At 43.4% G+C, this 20601-nt stretch overlaps 1 protein-coding gene across 2 annotated transcripts in view; it reads left to right on the top strand.

Annotated features, from left to right (window-relative positions):
* The first annotated feature begins 268 nt into the window (after positions 1–268).
* Positions 269–20601, top strand: part of runx3 (RUNX family transcription factor 3) — a 37429-nt gene continuing 17096 nt past the window's right edge. For both annotated transcript variants that reach the window (XM_054796805.1, XM_054796804.1), the window contains exons 1-4: positions 269–1105; positions 1578–1734; positions 2681–2785; positions 18723–18866. In XM_054796805.1, the coding sequence (XP_054652780.1) occupies positions 848–1105; positions 1578–1734; positions 2681–2785; positions 18723–18866 (664 nt within the window). In that variant the 5' untranslated portion in view covers positions 269–847. The remainder of the gene's footprint in view (positions 1106–1577; positions 1735–2680; positions 2786–18722; positions 18867–20601) is intronic.

Here is a 20601-nt window from a genome sequence, read left to right as displayed (position 1 = left end):
TTAAAAAGCTCACCGTGTGTACTTTTCTTATCTGTCTATGCTGGTTGGACAGGGAAAAGTAAGGAGATGGATCAATAATTGAGGTTGAGACAGTTAAAGGTTGAAGAAGAAGCAGCAGCATCTGGGAGTTTGATTGGTCGCTGAAAGCCCCAGCCCTGCAGCGAGGAGCTTGATTGGTCCGTTGAAAGCCCAGCCCAGAAGATTGATTGGTGGAAATCACCGCCACACTCCAGACCACTAAAGACTAAAATGACTCGGGTAAAATAATACCGCGGCACTCCGCGCGCTCCGATCAGCCTCTCGACGTCTTCTCTTGTCCTAAATCTGCTCTGCGGTGGATAACTTGGAGGGAAGCATATCTGCAGGAGCAGACAGACCTCCTTAGGGTCACGTTGGTGTTTTTTTTGTTTTTGGACAGGACATGGATAAAGTTTTACGCACGTTTACGCAACAGAGGGACGCGTACACTTATTATCCTGCAGCTTCGCTTCTGATGTAAAAAGTTTTTACTGGAGAGCAGAAGAGACCTTTGTTTCACATTTTTGCTTTCATTTAGACGCGAAAGGCGTTCATTTTGGACATTTTGTTCTACTGGTGGATTTCATGCTGGTTGTCAGAAACTTTTATCACCGACTGAAAGTTTAGGAGTGTCACACAGGACATTTTGTGTATTTCTTTCCTGAAGTTGGTGATTCAACACCAGATGATCTAGCGCTCATTCATCACATTTTTTCCACATCTCCGCTTGCGAGCCTCCTCTCCCATCTTGCATCCTCTGCAGACCCAGACGTTCTGCAAGTTGTCCACCGACCCAGTCAGCGTGACACTGACCCGAGCTGTTGTTGTGATGCATATTCCCGTAGAGCCGCCCACCACCAGACGGTTCACGCCGCCCTCCACATCCTTCACCTGTAGTAAGATTGTAGACGGCAACGGGGCCATGGCCACCCCGGGGCCTCTCAGGGCGAGACCCGACACCAGGAACGTGGTGGACGTTCTGGCGGACCACGCCGGCGAGTTGGTCCGTACCGACAGCCCGAACTTCCTCTGTTCCGTCCTTCCGTCCCATTGGAGGTGCAACAAGACCCTGCCCGTGGCTTTTAAGGCAAGCTAATCCAATTTATCTTCATTGCATTTACACGACGGTGGCTTTGAACAAATTCATGAAATAAACAGCTTTGTTCAAAGGATATTTCATGCGCATATTTTGGCTGACCACGTCAGTTTCAATGATGAAAATAGAATTACAGCAAATATGAATTATTTGACAATGCACACAGGGTTCTAAATCATCAATAATTTTACAGAAAAAAATAGTACGGCTCTCTAACCTGTATGTGTCATGTGCAAATGCCATGACTTGGGCATCCATTCTAATACGGAATAAGAGTAAAACAGCATTTGCGCAAATTAAAAATAGACTATGACTTTCTTTTTATTTCTATGCATGCACTTTAGAGACGACAGAGTTCAAAAGGGTGCAAAAACATACAGTGTTTAATTAATATCTACAATTTACGCTCGCATGATTTGGGGCTCCATGTTGACAGTCCCCCTCTGCTTTTTTTGTCATGCAGGTCGTGGCCCTCGGTGATGTTCCTGACGGGACGCTGGTGACCGTTATGGCCGGAAATGATGAGAACTACTCGGCCGAGCTGAGGAACGCCTCCGCGGTGATGAAGAACCAAGTAGCCCGCTTCAACGACCTGCGCTTCGTTGGAAGGAGCGGACGAGGTGAATTTAAACACACGCGCGTGCTGTCTCTATTATTCATATAGCTTCTTCAAGGCGGGGTATTTTACTTTTAGGATTCCTGCGTAGAATGCAAATATTAAACACACATTTTAGATGTTTACAGACAATTTTTGCCTGATCATTATTGCTTATTTTAATGATTTAAAAGCACAAAGAGCCTACATGTGGAATCATTTAGTTATTCTGATTGTTATTCTCATTGTCCGCATGGTGCAGTTCTGAGAGACTGTATCAGATATTTTATATTTTTTTGGTGAATTTCTGCATTTTTCAGCTTTATTATTGTGCGACACTTACATTTAAATATACTGTGCCAAAGGGAGATGCACAAATATAATGACAATATGTTGACATACTCTGAGAATTCTTCCACCAATATTTTAAATCTCTTAGTAGTATTTATAGTGTGTTTTATTCTGAAGATCATTTGAAATCAACAATAGAAGCAGCCTATTGTCCTTGGATTATGATTTACCACACGCATATCAATTTAGGCAGTAAATTAACCCAGTGGTGGATTTTTTTTATGTGTGTGTGTGTTTCTTCCTCCCACACAGTCTCTTTTGCGATGTCTCTCTCTCATGGCTGCATAGGACAAACTCCCCCGCTTCTTCCCGGTACTGACTTGCATGCAGATGGGAGCAAGAGCCCGCCTTGTTGAACAATAAACTATCATTGTGAGCATTTTCAGGCAATCTGGAACACATTCTCTCAATAATCCAAATCGTATACCCGCAGCCAGGCCCTCAACAGAGGTGGTCCCATGTTTTTTCTCATTTACAATTTTTAACGGCAAAGGCCGCAGCGACACTAAAGGTGCTGTCGTTAAAAGGCTGACAAAACGATGAATTGTGACCGACAAAGGGAATCTCATGAGTGACATAGAAGTGACCTAAACCTAAATGCTATGGATGCTATTTTGTAGGAAAAAGCTTCACTCTGACCATCACTGTTTTCACCGGACCGCCTCAAGTGGCCACTTACCACCGCGCCATCAAGGTCACTGTGGATGGGCCTCGTGAACCACGCAGTGAGTACACACACACACACACACACACACACACACGTAAATATGGTGAAGTAACCATACGTTTTCCCACTCTATCCTGGTAAGGGGTGTACAGAAAATCACGTTGCCTCTCACACATGTTATGTAGAGCAGCCGTGAAGGGAAGTAGGTGGCTACACAAGAAACTGAGTGAGTCTCTATGCCCGGCAGCTAGCTCATGCAATGGTCGTTGATTTTTTTCCTGTTTCTATCGGCAAGTATTCCAACAATATATCAATATAATGGATCTGTTCTGTACCCGTTTTTGGCACCCTACCATCAGGGCACCAGATGCGGTGTTACGGTACCTAAAAAGTGGATCTATCGCACACACAAAGCAAAACGTGTTTTTTCACATAACTTTTAAGATTATTGTAATAAACTGGCACATGCTAAAACTAGACTACATCCCCCCGAAGCTTATTCACACATTGTCTAATTATTGTTTTTGCGTTTCTATCCGGAAAAGGTTTCTGTCAGATAAAAAGTAAAACACACACAATACGGAGCTGCATGCATTCCCTTGGACAGCAAATCTATGTTAGCTAGTTTGTGGTTCTCAAAAGCTGGCGGACTGTACCATTTGCATCCTGGTGTGGGGGGGATTGGCTCCATTGCATCTCAAAGACAGACAAACTTAATCCTTCTATCAGCAAAATGTATACAGACTTGCAAAAAAATGTTGCCTCCCCACCACCAAGTTTCAAGCAAAACGAAAGTAAGTCAAGATGATTCGTGTAGTTTTTGTCAAACACTGCGAACTAAATCAACACATTTGTGTGCTTGGTAAAACCCTTAATGACCTCCATCGTTGTTTATTGTGTCTTTGTTGATTTTCATTTGCGAGTTATATTTCGATGATGTCACACTTTTTAAGTAGCTGACGCAAGTACCGTCATCCCGCACCCACAATTAGACATCCAAACTGCACTGTGGCTGAATTGTACCTCTTAATTAAACCCCCTCCACACGTCACGCCACCTTTACCTTTTAGTCAGACATAGTCATGACTTGCAGTCGTACCCAACCTACAACATACTGTGGGTGAGCTTCCGATGTAACACAGGGTTGACTCTTAACAACTGTCATCTCCGGGGGGGAGGCTGGGTCTCCCAGAGCTGTTAGCAGCCACAGTCGCATTCTCATGTGGTTTCATGCTGCTAGTGTGAGGGATGAAGAGGAGTAGTCGTCAGATGAGTCAGGGCCTGGTGGCAGCAGCTATGTGCACATGCAATGCGTGCCATTTTTCATGAGCTCAAGGTGGGATAGATGAGATGGGTAAGATTTCATGACCATTCCAATGGACAGATCCAGTTTTTAATGGTTCTAGCGTGCAGGGTTTTGAAGGATTCCAAGCGGGCGGATGACTGAGGCTTGTGCTCATGTCTGCGCATGGGGATATTTGGGACAGGGGGGGATTTAGTTCAGTCAAAACAGAGCACAGAGAGAGTGGTATCAGGTGCCACATGGGCGGGTGTACGCCTGGCACAGGGGCCGAGGGGCACTTAGAGAGGGCCATCAGCACCAGCAAGGTTGCACGCTATTTGCAGTGGCAGAAGAGAACAGTGGGTGCAAATAGAGAGTGACTAGATAATAATAAACAGTGTGTATGTGCATGTGGATAGTTTCAGTCTGATGGTGTGTTGTGTGTGTGTGTGTGTGTGTGTGCATAAATGCATTCACATGTGCATCTGCAAGCGTCTGCGCTTGAAATAACTGTGTGCATAAAGGACGTCTCCCGTCTGTCTGTCAAAATGTTACAGCTCCAGCTGGGGCGTCAGAGTGGCCGTGCTTCTTTTACACTGGCCCAGTTCGAAGAGGTGACACCGATTAATATAGGACACGACCAACTTAGGTCTCTACTAGACTCTGCTATACACTGACCGGGGGGGGAGGGGCGAGCTCAGTCAATCTTCAACCAGGAGAAAGAAATCTGAATTTAATGTATGTGAAATTTGTAAATCAGCGTCCACTCACTGGCCACAACATCAGCTACATCTGCACATCGGAGTATCAGTACAAGAGCTGGGATACAATATTTAATAAGATCATAATTACATTATATATAATAAGATGAGGAAATAATAATAAGGTGAGGAAATCAACGTAATTATGTTGTTTTTATTTAGCTACATGACAAGATGTCAAATACAGTGGCTCCTCAGTTAGCATATTTTTCGGTTTACGTCAAGAATGAACACTAAAATTTAGCTGCGTTTTACGTGCATTTTTTTCGGTTGTTGTGCAATATGGCGTGTGTCGTGTTATTAAAGGAAAGCTGTACTTTTTTTTTATTTTGCCCATCATCCACAATCCTTATGCAAGGAATGAACACACGTTTTCCTCTTTTCTGTGCGTTCTGAAGATATGAAAACAGCTTTTAAGAGATAGCTATGAATGCACGTAATGGGATGCAACTATTCCGCCTTTAGAGGCTTCTGAAAAAAGGTTTAAAAACCACCAACGCTCCATTTACATATAACGTGACCTGCATATTAACCAAGCTACAGCATTGTTATTTTTATTGTTATTACCATTACGCCAAAGAACTTTACTGGCGTAGTGACACCTTGCCACACCACACCGGCTAGTTACTAGCCGGCTAGTAGCTAGCTTCACCACACACAACGCGTTGTCACAGCATGTACATAAAACCATACAACGTTGTAGGAGGTTTTTGGATGTGTTTTCATAGGGGGCTTTGAAGGCGGAATAGGTGTGGCCCAGTAGGTGCGTTAATTAGCTGCCTCTTTTTAGCTGTTTTTATATCTTTAGAATGCACAGGAAGTGCACTGGACTGCGTGAGTCCAACTGTGTTTGTCAGATGTCATTATTACAAAACGTGCCTGTTAGCATGCTGTCAAAATGGAAACCGGAACTGGAGGTCGTTGTCCCCCAGCTCCGTCGGCCGTATATGATGTCATCAGCGGTCGACTCTGCAATTCATTGCTAACTAACACAGTTACGCCACAGGTTTCTACTTCTATTACTCATCCAGGCTGTAAAGTAACCCAAAACGGAGCCAAACAAAGTTGCAAGTGCCAGCGTTTTCACCCGTGTTTCCTCCCTCACTGCTCGTCATCGTCTTTGTCAACAAGCAAGCCTTCCATGAAGGTGAACGTGGCGATAAATGTTCCTTTGTCCCTTGCCTTTGTCATTTATATGTACTGATATGCATTGTAAAACTATATTTGTTCTATATTAGAAGTGTTTTGTATTAATATTTTTGGGTGTCCGAAACGGATTAATTTGATTTACATGGTTTCCTTTGGAAAATTTAAATTGATTGGCTTTAGTACGTTTGGGGTTTTGTCTGTCTGGAATGGATTAATGACGCTAACCAAGGTTCCAAGGAATTAGAAACACCTCCCTGTATGACGCGATGCGGTTCAACACCATTGCAAACAGCAAATACAATAACAAACGTGCCAGTCAGTGCATATTTTCTTCAAGGGAATGCCTTTTTCCAGTGTAGTTCGAATGCTAGAAGCCGCTTGATACACAAGCTGAGATAACGCGCTTCTCTTATTTGAATCGAAATGCAATCAAATAATAATATCAGTCATGTGAAAAGAGAGAACACACGACCATTGAGAAATTATTAGCACCATAAAAATAATAAGATTCTTCTCTAACCGCAAAGCATCACTTTACATCAGCTCTGCAACCCTTTTCAGGCAAGAGACACTTTTGCCAACACATAAAACTAACAGCATTTTTTTTTTTATTACAACTTGGATCCACAGGGACAATCATGCGTTCCAATGCTACTGCACTCTACTGCCTTCATCCACAGCGTTGCCTGTGCATGTTGAAGCTATGCAGAGAAACCCGGCTTGGCCTTGTTATGTGCTCACCTGTTCACACGTTCATGGACTTTATTGGCACTTTACAGGTGACTTGTCACACTATACCAAAAATATGTCTGCTTAGTCGCACGCGCCCCAACCATTTTCGTGTTTCATGTGCATTTCACACAGCCTTCGGTCCCTGAACACAAAATAAGTTCCACGTTCAGTATTTTTGTCTTCCTCGCTGCTGATTTCCTCATCACACATCCGGCATGCGTCACTCAACTCGATCTATCTGTCATATTATTATCGAACTTCTGCTGAGGCCAAACTGGAAGCACAACTGTCACAACTGAAAGCCCCCACTCTTTTTCTTCTGAGAAGCAGTTTTGAGGGAAAATGAAGGACAAAAAAAAAAGTTGTTTGCCGTTGCTATCAGATAGCTCCACACCGCACAGCCCTGCAGGGTTCCTCTCGCCAACATCCAACTATATTTTGGGTGCTCTTCTCATTGCCTCGCTTATGCATGAGATCAGCCACTGCCTATTCACTGGCAGGGGAAGGGCTGTTTGTATTTCTGTATCTGCTGCTCTCGTCCCTCTCAGATGAATCAGTACCTTCATGAAGTCACTCTTTGTGAGTTACATTTTAAAATGGCCCTCTGTATTTTGAGCTTGTGACTCCCTCTGTCAAAATTAGAGAGGGACGAAACATTAGAAACAGCTGATGCAAACTTCAACACTGTAATAAACATACTGTTCAGTGAGGACATCGTCAATCAAAAGCGTTTTTGCTACCTGACCTCGTTTTTTGCCTCGTCAAATGTGTTCCAAAAGATGAGACAAAAAACAAAATGTCCAAAAACCAAGGCAATTTTTCCCATAAGAAATTATGTAAATGCAATTAATCCGTTCCTGACGCTCAAAAACATTAACAAACATACATTTTATAAAGAATAATTATAGTTTTACACGCAGAAAACAATGCCAAATAATTAGGAATGACAATCATTGTTCATATGGCCTTCCCGTACATCCTGCCAAGATCAAATTCTGTAGTTTTTTTTCACCTTCTTTATCAAAGTGCTGACGCTCGTAAATTTGGCCCCGTGGTGGGTTATTTGGCAGTCTGACTCTAAAAAAATGCACAGACAGTGAGTCAGTAGAATGTAGGGGGCTTTGATTGGGGCACTCGATGTCGCTGAATGTCACAGTACAGGGCAAACGGCCTTGTTTGTTACAAGCAATACTGTACAAAAACAGAGGCTAAAGTTTGGCAAAAAAATTGTGACAAAAGCCAAATCAAAAAATCAAAAACACATTATTAGAGCCACGTAGCCATGAAATAACACCCCTATAGTCACCTTTACACTCTGACACTATTATTTTTTGTTTACACCACATTGCTAATGCGCAGGCTACGGGATCACGGCAGGGACACAACATGGCGGCCATGGCTGCATAGCATGCTAGTGAGCTAACTAGCTAGCCTCCAATTTTTAAAATCTAAATTGAAGAAAGGGTTTCAGACGGAGTGGGGAAGAACAACAAAATAAGAAGCCAAAAACTTACCACTTCCACACAAAACAGGAGGAGAACTTCTTTTCACTCTATCATGGCTGACTACATGCAGTGTGCCGGTAATGTGATGTAATGTCACGCCTCATCAATGTTTTGTGTCATTACTGACGCCTAGTGATCAGAATGCGACATGTATGTCTTTCAATATTTTGGGACTAATAATGGGCCTTAGTCAACCACGAAACTGTGATAATTTATTAATTACAAAAAAAACGCAGTAGAGTGAGGGATCGATATTTGCACCGCAGTGTAGCAAGTGACGACTGTACTCATATTACCCAAACATTTATTTTTCGAAGTCATTTAATTCAAACTACCAAGACTTGCTTGCAAAATGTTTTTTTCCCCGCTGTGCATCAAAATCACTTTTGCAGCTGTTGAACCCTACTTATAGATGTCCAGAAGTATCATTTGTTATCATTAGGATGTCTGAGCCATAGTTTAATAATTCAATGACACTTGAAAGAATATATAAATAAATACACACACTCAGGCAAACAAACACACATACCCCAAGTTCGCCTTTATATTTCTAGAACTGTAGGTAGCTGTACACACCCAGTCGAATAAATACGTGCAACAAAACACGACTGAACCTGTGTGTGTGTGTGTGTGTGTGTGTGTTTGTGTGTGTGGCTATTTGCATTTGGCACACATACTGTTCAAAGTATGCAAATAGACGCACAATGACATTTGCTTCTTTTTCCTATGATATTGCTGTCCTGCCATAAAGTCAACAAAAGGCAGTATGGGTGCTGTTGCACACATGTGTGTGCGTGTGTGTGCGTCTGTGTGTGTGTGTGTGTGTGTTGCAGATCATGCACCTGCCAGGTGCTTCCATCGCTTTAAGTAGGTGCCCTGTGGGCCACGCCCCGCTCCACAAATCACATGAAAGGCTCGGCCTCGGTGCGAATTGCTCTCTCAAAGGCAACTTTGATGTTTGAAAATGGAGATGGTTGTCTTTGAAAGAAAGGCCTCCGGGTGTGTCAGTGCCAGGGGAGGGCGTGTGCTGGGTGCTTTCCTGACTGTTAATGCCTCTCACTGTGACTGGCTGATAAACTGTATAACCTGAAAACATAGTGGCCGATGACTGCACACACCAACAGCAGCTAGCTTAATCTCACTTCCACCATATCTACAGTATATACACAGTATATATTGTATATACGGTATAGCTACGTATATACAGTAGATCCCCGCTTTTTGCAGGCGTCATCTTCCGGGACCACCAGTGAATGGCGAAAATCTGTGAGTCTATTTCCCCTCCCCCTTGAAACCCTCCTGCCAGCTTGACACTTACTAAACACATTTAAAGTATAAAAAGTACTCACCACCAATGCATGATAACGTACAATGAGTGGACTGACAGTGCAGAAGTTACATATACTGTAAGTTTCACTTTTGTGCAACTATGGTGCGTTCAAGGACCAAAGTTAGAAATCTTAACGCGTAACGTAAACGTGTAAAACGTGTAAAACGTGTACAAAATTAGGACAGTATGCCGTATATTTTGCATGTATTATCACATATTTGTATTTGTTATTAACAACTTAGAGTGAATGAGATGTGTTTCCTGTGGAGAAAAAAAACATTCTACTTTTTAAGAAAAAAAGCAAAAATAAAAAAAAAATATTTTTTGACCAAAAACGTTCAAATTTGAGGGGCCGTAAATGTTGGCTATTCATCTGTGTGGATCCACTGTGTATCTCTACAGCTCTGATGCAACTCCACAGCACTATAGTTGAACGTACACTAGTAGTACCTTTTCAGTACAGTTTGGCTGACTTGAGGAACTTCAACAAACGGTCCATCTCCGGTCTGAGGCTGGCGATGGGTGAAGAACGTTGTCACATTATTGGCACACACTTTCATTTTGAGCAATTGAACAATTTTTCCTGTTTATGGATCATTTAAATATAGAAGAACACACATCATTTGTAAAATAATGATGTATAATCCTGTGTAATGATATTCAAGCTAAAGTTTGTATTTTACCACTGTCCACAGCTTTACGACAAGACATTCTGAGGCCGATTATATTCAGTCACACACAGCTAGTGGCACTTTTGGCTTTGGTACTGAGGTTTTTTGAAAAAAGATTAGTCAAAATAGGTCTGAATGCCTCACCTAGGCAGATACAGTATCAACAGAAAATACACTCATGAGTCTGTAACTGACACTTGTCGTCTCTTTGGTGCCTTGTTTCTCGTCACTGTGTTTCTGCAGAGACACACTTGTACTACCAAAAAAGAAAAATATGATGTTGGGAGAGTGCAATATGTGCTCTTTAAGCCAGCTGATGTCTGTGAATGCCACAATAGCCTCAGGCTCAAGCACCCTTTCTTTTTCCACTCAGACTGAAATTTCCACCCTATATTTGCTGACGCCAGATAGAACACCCAGACACACTATGAATGACCAAATTATTTACAGAGGCCCGAGACAACACCATGAATTCATTGTGATGTATCATGGAAGTAAGCCGGCATTGAAGACATTTTTGGAGAAAGACCTAGACGCACGGCCATCGCCGCTGCTCGCCTCCCTCCAACTCCCCTTGCGCCCGCTAAACGCACCAGCCAAGCGTCTTTCCTGTTTACTTACCTACGAGGGGGAAGTAAAATGCTCGCTCTGTGTGTCCTCACTCTTCCATATTTACTCGGACCCACACAGGAGGGACCCATTACAAGCTTTCAGGCATAATTCAATAAAAGTTCCGATCTGCATTTAGAAAAATAAATGGCCCATGAGTGGGGGAATATTTTCTCCTCGGCTGCATTATGACAATAAACCGTTTTCTCTCGTGTGGGCATCAGGCAGAGGGGTGAAATGGAGGGACGGTGGTGTGTGTGTGTGTGTGTGTGTGTGTGTGTGTGTGTGTGTGGTAGGTGTTAGTAAGCACCTGCTGCTTACTGGAAAGGACTTTGTGTACCACCACCATGTGGTTTGGATCTTTATTCCTTCAGGCTTTACTGGTTAGGAACAGTGAGCAAATAATAGGTGAAGCGAGGTCTTTCTTGTGCTTCCAGGAGTGTAGAAGGTTGTAATCCTGTGGGTAAACACAGAGGGAAGTCTTGGCTTGGAAAACTGTACTGAAAACATCACAGAAGAAGAGAGGTCCATTTTTTGTAACCTCATGTCAAGCGATGGAGCGAAAGTGGTACACGGTGTTTACATGCTTGCACAGTGCAAAATGTCACACATTTTATATTTCACACGTTACTCGATTGTCACAAGCACAGAGGGGCGGTTGCACAATATTGTACGCAGGCTTGTGTGCACTGAGGTGTTGCAGGCAAGAAGCCGTTTGACACATCTGCTGGCACTGATGTATGTATGTGACAACAGCAGCAGCAGCTCTTTCCTTTCCCACAGACACGCGAGGCCCCACAGTTCCCCCAACGCCTTCCCGCTTCGACTGCCACATAGAGTACACGCACAGACAAACAAAGCAAGCCCATTCACCATGAAAGTTATACTATAACACACTCAAAAGCAACACATTGCTTTAATAGGATGTGTCACTTGAACCAAATGGGGCTTCTGTGCTCCACAAGCACCACTGAGAAAGTCTTCAGGCAAAAAAAAAAAAACTATGAAAAAAAACTATGCCCATATCCTCCCAAACACTCCTCCAGTCCATTCTAGACGACAGGGACACATATGTGCACATACATCAGAGAGTGGCGGGACAAAAGAAGGCTGATTGCTCGGGAAGCATGCTACGGGCCCTGTTGTGTTGGTCAGGAATCCGGGTGCATTTGGCACCCCTCGCCTCTCATGGCCTGCCTCAACCTGTCCTTGTGTGGCACTGCCTCTGCTACACACACACATTAACAGACACACACACACACACACACACACACACACACACACACACACACACACACGCACACACACACACACACACACACAGAGCTTTATCATCTTATCAGAAAAGGAAGGCTGCGTTCTCTGCTCAAGCGGTCTCATGTAGCAACTTCCGTTGATGGGAGGGGGATTTTCACACTGCTGATGTCCCATGAGACGAATGCTGCATCTGCCCGAGGGACTCGAGCGCTGTGGCTATAAATAAATAAATATTAATAGATAAATAAATAAAACAATTTAAATAATTAATATATTATTAATAATGATTTTTAAAAAGGTTTTTGAAAAGATAAAAATGTTTTTTCTGCAAAGATCCACCGCGATCCTCCACCTATAATTATACACACAAATGCGTTATTCTCAAAAAAACAAATCTGAAGCAATCTTAAACACTTATGTAAATGAGTTGATTTGTGTAACGTCTGTGTGCAGCAAGCATGGACTCATTCAGGCCCAGACGAGACAGCCACAAACACCAACCAAGGGTAAAAGCCACATCCTTCAGGGTCAGCCTCAAAACAAGAACTTTGATTTGGCCCACTCAAAATACCGAATGTGATTGGTGGCCTTGGGAACACCGAGCGCACTGCTGTGGTGATGTACTCCGAGCTGTGTGTTGGTGTGAGTAAAAAAAAAAAAAAAAAAAGCACAAAGGGAAGTTTGAGAAAGCGAGACGGAAAGCAAAGCAGGGTGGCAACAAGGCTGTTCGGGGCTCAGGAGGAAGAGAAAGACAGGTGTGCACGGCTTTGCTCAACAGATGTTGAAACCTTGTTGAAACGGAAGTTTGCTCACATGCCGGTTTGAGGCAACTGCTGCCTCACATGAACAAACTTAGGATCAGGTTCCACAGCCCTTGAAGACTCGGCTTTTGATTAATCACATCAAATGTCTCCAAAAAAGCAATAAGATAGATATACAGTATCTCCTGCTAATCCTATATCATGTCTGCCGCTGACTGTGCAGTCCAGACATAGTTGTCATTCTAATGTGTGATTCATCCAGTCAGATTCAATTCAAGCCTGTTATCTGTCGCCTATCAAGTCCATTTATATTGCAAATACAAATATTTACACTTCAGATATACCCAGTGCAGACTTGGGCTCGGGCCAAAGCACGTATTGCCCTTTGTCGTCCAGATAGAGTTTCAGTTTGCCCCTGAAAAAGCACCCAGGCCTTTACTAAAAAGAGCTTGTGTTTAATGTGTCTCCTTCCGGATGGGAACATATGTTTCTTTCTTTCAATGGAGGCAAATACACAGAAGAAGAAGTGGATGAAGGAAGGAAAACAGATGATAGTAGGTGATCATTCAGCAATGGGGCGACTGTGCTAAAGGCCTGGCGGTCACCTCAGTGAGCAAACACTGATACGGGGTTTTGTGGAGTGAAGGCTGCGGAGGACTTAACCGCGCTTGCTGTTAAAAGCAGCATCACAAATGTCACGTCTCCTACAGCAGAATTGGCGACTGCAAGGGAAGTCGTTTGCTGCGGAGATAAAACACTCAGGAAATATACTGTAGCACTCACAAAACAAAGCGAGGGTGACAACGGCACACCCATTTCTTCAAAACACATCTCAGTACATCGTTAATACATCAAAACATTTTATATCAAGCGTTTTATTTGCTCTTCATAGACTTCCATAATGCTTTCAGATGATTCAGAAAGTAGGCTAGTAAATCTACAGAATCCATTTCAGCTCGGGAGCATATTGAGCGTCGCTGTTTAGGCCTCATGTGTGCACTGGCCCCTGTCTCCCAGCTCTATCTTGTGGTTATGATATCATAGCGAGAAAAACAGGGCATTCTCTCCTAAGTGCACCCTGACACATAAAATATTCATCCCACCACAAAAACCCCTCTGAAATGGGGCTGCAGTGGAGCTCCGGCACCCCTCTGGCCCCGGGCCCTGCAGAGTAGAAGTCAAACGATGGCAGCCGGATCAGACATGCTGCTGCAATTGCAGGGGTCATGGAGCCAAAGAGACAGTATTGACATGAACATGAATATCAACTGGAGGATACAGGTGGAAAGCAAAGGTTGTGTTGTTTTTGACACACAGAAAGTTTTCTTCGCCAACAAAATGATGTTAAACTTAGAGACAAACTTTCACCATAGTATGTAGCCCATTAATATTTAAGGCAGGGGTGTACAAAGGGGCCCACAAAGGGTCCTGGGGCCCACAGCTTGTTTTTTAATGACTCACGAAACATTATAGCAATAAAATGATATGGGGGAAAAAAACACAATAAGGTGTAATGTCGCAAGAAGAAGTTGAAATGTTGACGCTAATAACTTGGGGTGTCACGAGGCACTCGAGACTGGATCTACGAGAACGAGACAAGATGAGATTTTAACTTTACTTTTAAGAAAAGTACAGTGACAAAACATAAAAAAATATATGACAATATATTCCCATGTAGTAATATAATATGTAGTACGTTACACTCTTATGCACTATGTGTGTGCGCTAGCGGACCCGCCTCCACCCACCGAGACAGAGACTGCATGACTGACAGAAGGTCTCACTTCGTCATGCCGTTGTTCTATGGAACAAACGTGCCTAGGTGCTGAGACCAATGTACAGAGTGAACTCTCTTCCTGCCGGTTTGGAGGCGGGAGACAAGGAAAACAGACACACAGGCGGGCAAAATTATCGAGTATTGAGTATGAATTTATCTATTGTCGTCTTGTCGCCTTTTAATCTGGCAAGATCTCGTGACACTCCTATTAATAACGCTAGAAACAATACACTTTGTCACCTACAACAAAAAGCTGACACAAGTGTTGTGTTTAAATGTGTATAATGGCTTTTTAAGGCTTTTTTTTTTAACCTAAATTAAAAATATCTTGATTTTTCAGCATGCGGCCCTCAGTATAAAAAGTTTAGACACCCCTAAGTCACACTTTACACAGAACACATGAAGAACATAAAATACTATCATAAAACACTAAATACAGAATTAAATGAAGCAATAATACAAAACAAAAGCCTTTACATGGCAATCATATGACCACTACACTGCTTTATTATTACTGCTGCTTTCAGACGTCAGCGACCTGGCAGTTACGTGTACTGTGGTGTTCAAGAGTTTTGTGAAATCTGACCGTCTTTGAACATGACATGGGTCCTGACTGTGTGTGGCAGCGTGTAGTGAGGACGGTCGAGTTTGCTGATATTGTTTTGGCGTGGTTCGGCCGACAAGAGCCTGTTTTGTTTTTGCAAAAAAACATGTCCTTGTCATCTTTACTACATCCCGGTCGACGTTACAGGACGATCTTCATCCTTAATGATGGCCGCGAGAGTCAAACGATTCACACAAGTGGGGCCAATATTGAGCACATAGCGTATTCTTCCGTGGCGCACCGCGCTCCAACTACTTCTTGACCGAGTCTCGTGTTTGCAGGCCAAACTTACATTTTTAATTAACCGAGGACTACCTGTCGTGAAGGGTTCAAGAAGTAGTCAGGTAACAACCGTTTTTATCAATGAGTTTTACTTTCACGCCACAGTTACAAACGCACATTTATGAACTAAGAAAAACATGGCCAGAAGCTACAGCTATCATGTATTTGTGGAAACGTGTTCGTAGCAGAAGCCAGCATCAACTGTCATTAGTTTCGTGCTGATGTTAGGCTACAGATGCAGTTATAAAGTCCATTTTATTTCCAAACCATATTAAAACACACACGTCAACAGTGGGAAACACTGATTTATTCCAAGTTATCAAGAAGTAGAAAAGGAGAAAAGAGTGGATAAAGTGAGTGACTAGTGCGGGTGTGCTGCCTTCCACACTGGCTCGACTGTGAGGAGACAGAAGCAGCGAGGTGGGTGAGAGAGTTTTCCGCAAACATTTGAGAAGGTGAGAGAGAACGTTTAACGCTGCCTCCCGCTTGATTAGTGGTGTTAACAGCGTCTGTGGCCCTCGTGTTAATGAGCTCCAGGCGTCATTCTAATGAAGCCACCGCTCTCCCAAAAATAACCCTCTCACCCTACTACAACCTTCCGCTGGAAGCTTGATTGAAGTGTGTGTGCTTGTGGCCAGCTTGAACGATCACGAAAGAGTCACGCAGTTCTTCTTGTGGCATCTGCAAAACTGTCCAATTATCTTTTTTTTCCCCTGCTGGTCTGCCTTTTTTCCCCAATGTGTGAGCGGAGGGATGTATAATTTCCCTGTCTTGAGCCGTTTGAGGTGGTGTAAATCTCTTAATAACTACACAAGGACACATATAGGGGTTATATTTGGTGCGTTTCCTCCCCCGTCAGCCCCCAGACCAGACAGTAGCCTCAGTGTGGGTGAGGGACGGTGTGCATGTGTGTGTGAAAGAGAGCGAGAGAGAAAAGAGAAAGAATTCCAGCCTTCATTCCTTCCATCGTGCTTTACAGAATCGCGCTTAAAAAAAATAGACGGGCTGTGTGTGAGCTTAAATAAAATGCACACTATGCATGGGCAAATGTATAGAGACATCATTGGTGAATTCGTCAGTCAGGGTTAGTGAGCCCCTGAAGCCTACGCCTTCATCATAATGAGGCGTTTTGGGCAATGATAGGCTTCAGTTTGGTGAAGGCTCCAACCCATGCTTGGTGTGTTTGGTGTGGAAGTCAGGCCCTCTCTCAGGTCCAGTGGCCTCTGACCTCGGACAAAAGGTCCCACATTCATACCGTAAAGCAGCGGTGTTCAAAGTGTGGCCCGGGGGCTATTTGTGGCCCGTGGCTATTTGTTTTACCGGCCCTCGGCACATGTTAAAAAAATACAATTAAACAAGAAAACTCACAAAAACAATAACAACAGCAGTCATATTACAAGAATAAAGTCCAAATATTAAAGTCAAACAATAATTAAAGTCATAATAACAATATAAAAACATTGCAAAATTATGACAAAAAAATTCATGAGAATAACATTGCAACATTATGAGAAAAAATATTCATTTTCAAGATATTTTTCACAATATTAGTAACAAAACAAAACAGAACAAAGCTGCAATTCTTAAAAAATGAGGTTGGTAAAGAAGTTGTGATATTATGAGAAAAAATGATGGGAATAAAGTCAAAGTGTTGTGAAAAAAATTTACAAAAACAGCAGCAACAAAAATAGGAAAACGAGCAGTGAAGAAAAAGTCCTAATCCACTTTGTCACCTACAACACAAAGCTGAGATGGGGGCTGTTTGTTCTTTCATATACAGTACATAAACTTGTTAGCATGTCTACATGGGTTGGTTTACAACATCTAAGATAATAAAGAAGCCCCTCCGAGTTTACCGTTTGCAGCCATCCCTGGGAACATTTTGGACACTCCTGCTCTAAAGTCTTTCCCGAAGAAAGGAAGATTTTATAGCTGCTTCATATTTCCTTCAATTTGTCTCTCCCATCACTTTTATCCATAGCATCTATCAGAATGTGTTCACAGCATGTTCCTGGGCACAGGGTGGGTGGAATCACATCCCAAAAAACAAACAGGACTGCCGCGTCTGCTCAGACAGATGAGTCATTTGTGAGTCTATCGTTTTCACACACGCACACACACACACACACACACACACACACACTGCCTTTGTTGCTCAAGTGTTTGGGCTGAAAAGAATCATAGTCCTCATCTGCACTTCTTCTCTTTCGTTCAGATAGTGTTATTTCAGCGAACACGCCAGCGTACCCTCTCTGTCTGCTCACGTGTGTTTAGGGGGGGCACTGTCAGAGGTACATATTCATATATTGCTGGATGGAGGGGAGGCGGTGGGCACAACCAAATGGACAGAGCGGTAAACGAAAAGCAAACTTTACCCATGGGTCAGCCTCCAAGTGAAGATATATTGCCCATGGGTCAGTGGAGAGAAAGGACGGGCAAAATCCATATTGGACCGTCTGCCTTGCCCCCTTTATATAGTGATAAAATATTCAAATCCAGCCATTACTTCACATTAGGGTAGTCTGCAGAGATGCCAAGGAGAAAACCACAGAATGTATACATGCTAGTTCACACACACAGTTTTGGTGCATTGATAGTTACATTAAAATCTCTTCCTCCCATTAGAGGGAATAACCCTCATCCGGACTCGGACATTTAAGGTGTGTCCACATAAATGTGGAGTGTGTGGTGTGTGTGTACATGTCAGCGGACATGTGAGTGTCTACATAAAAGCCATGATAAGAGTTTTATGTATTATTATTACTATTATTATGAGGCCGATGTCTTCCTGGGTGGATGTAAAGATGAAGGTGATAAGCATGGGCGGCTAAAAGTGACAAAATGCTGATGACTGTGATGTAGTTGCTCTATCTGGGCGTTTCCATGTGACTAAGTGTTGTGTCAGTCAAAGTGAACATACAGTGTGTGTGTCTACGTGCTGTGTCTGAACATTGAGGGAAAACAGCATTCCTCAAGTAATTATTTTCAAGCACTTTTGTCACTGTTATCTTTGGGTGACGGGGCAGCAGGTGCAGCTTTGACCCATACATTTCAAGGTCTACCAGGATTCTGAATCATGTTTTTGTGCCTGGAGGTTGAAAACATGGCAACATTGTCCCCATCGTGTGAATTACACAAAGGCACTCACTAGAAAAGCAAAGATTTCATGTTGTTGTTGACTGTAACGTCAAGAAGCTTCCACATGTGATGATTGTGATTGTGGATGGTGGTCTATTAACACGTGTTCTCTGTTGCCTGTGCTTCATATATTTCAGGGCACAGAGTGAAGATGGAAGATTCCCAGAAGCAATTTTCGGACAGGCTGTCGGAGATCGAACGCTATCAGCGGACCATGCGGATAGGTCCGGTGAACAATAATCCTCGGCCCCTTCCTCAAAGCCACCTCAGCACCACACCAGGTACGCACCACCAGTATAATACTGCATATTCAGCCTTATCTGCCGATAAATACATGAACATTCACACGGCAAATTCAAGTTCAAAGTCCAAAGACACGCCGAATGGCATGGTTCAGTGGCTCTGTGTCAGCTATGTAAATAGAGGGACATCACAGCGGGGGTCTATTGCACAAAGGTAGGATCCAGAAATCCAGAATAAATGACTAAGTTGACCGCGGAAGTGACCTGTCAACCTAATGACCTGAAAACACTTCAGATCCAATCAAATCTGCGCAGACTGCATAAAAGGCAACAGCATGTCACTGCATGTTGCGCATGTAGCAAATCAAGTCCAGGGGCGAGTCCCCGTGGACTAGTGGGTGTGGCTTGGATATGCTATTGTTTGCATTAGCATATGAGATCATTTTAATTTAACCCTAGGAAATCTGCCTGGCAACAAGAAGTCAGGCAAAAGTGACCAGGAGAAAGAAGATAACATTGCAGGTCAAATTTGAATTTTTTATTTTATTTTTTATTATTTTTTTTTATTATTTTATTTTATTTTATGAATGTTATAAAACTAGGAGAGAGTACAGTAGTTTTCGTGGTATGTAGCCTACCTAAGTGGTTGACGTCTCGCCAGTTTTTATGACATAAAAATCCCACTCTCCTGAACCATGCTGGGCGCTCAGCAGAAAATAAAACACCTTCACCATGCACATGCATATCAGGAGGGCTGGAGTTAGTTTTGTACCCCCCAATCTGGGAATGTCGCTTGTTAGCTTTGTCCCTACATGCCCTGGATCGGTGGGTCCGAGGCCTTACGGCTCGTAGCTCTGTGGCCAGGCGGTGCGGTGGATGCTGCCAGCCCCAACTTGGCGTGGGCGCTGAAGCTGGCCTCCGCACTCCACACACGACAGCCTCAGGAATGTAACAGTTGCCCGCTACCTTGGCAATCACGTCACTCTCAGACTGGCTGAATACGAGGGGGTGGGTGTAAGGGGCAGAGGGGTTGGTGGGCTTAGACTCAGACTTAGGTGGTGCGATGTGTGCAAACACTGTGAACAGCTGCGTGGGTGATGCTTGAAGTGAAGATGGGTGTTCACTCTCTGTCATATGTCAGATGCTTTTTAACAGGATGCCATGTCTGGAATCATGCAGACTAAACACACTCAGTTTGCGCTCTTCCTCCTCCCACCCACTCTTTAGTTCTCATGCTAGCTAATGAATCTCATTACCTTTGTATCAGCATGTTGCTGTGTGCAGGGGCGCTTGTTTGGGAGCGTCGGGACGTGTGTGGGTGGAGTTCTATCAGTGTGTATCATGAGCGTTCACCACTGTTTGGCCTTGTGCTCAGCTTAGCCAGCACTGAGTCAGCGCCATGGACCTACGGTATCTACCAGCTGACGATGGCTAAAACAGGCACTTTTATACAGCACCCACATGTCCCGAAGTCATTGTTGATATTAATTGAGATCTTTTGCACAGCCTGTGCCGTCGAGAAAGCGTGAAAACAACGAGCGACTTGATATCATCAAAATAAGCAGTGCTGCGCTTCAACACTGCACAATGCGGCGGGGCAATCCCATTTTAGCTATCAAGACAAGAGCACCTTTGCTGGAGGGGCCAAAGTGTGACATTTAGATTTAACAGATGCTTGGTCTTGAGGAAAGCAGATAACATAGGATGAGCTTGATAGTCTAAGTGGACCATATTTTGATTACCGAAAACACTTGACTCAAATGATAGTCCAGGT

This window comes from Dunckerocampus dactyliophorus, chromosome 13, assembly GCF_027744805.1.
Source record: "Dunckerocampus dactyliophorus isolate RoL2022-P2 chromosome 13, RoL_Ddac_1.1, whole genome shotgun sequence".
Taxonomy (NCBI): Eukaryota; Metazoa; Chordata; class Actinopteri; order Syngnathiformes; family Syngnathidae; genus Dunckerocampus; species Dunckerocampus dactyliophorus.
Note: the sequence above shows the minus strand (reverse complement) of the source record. Positions and strands in the feature narration are given on the sequence as shown.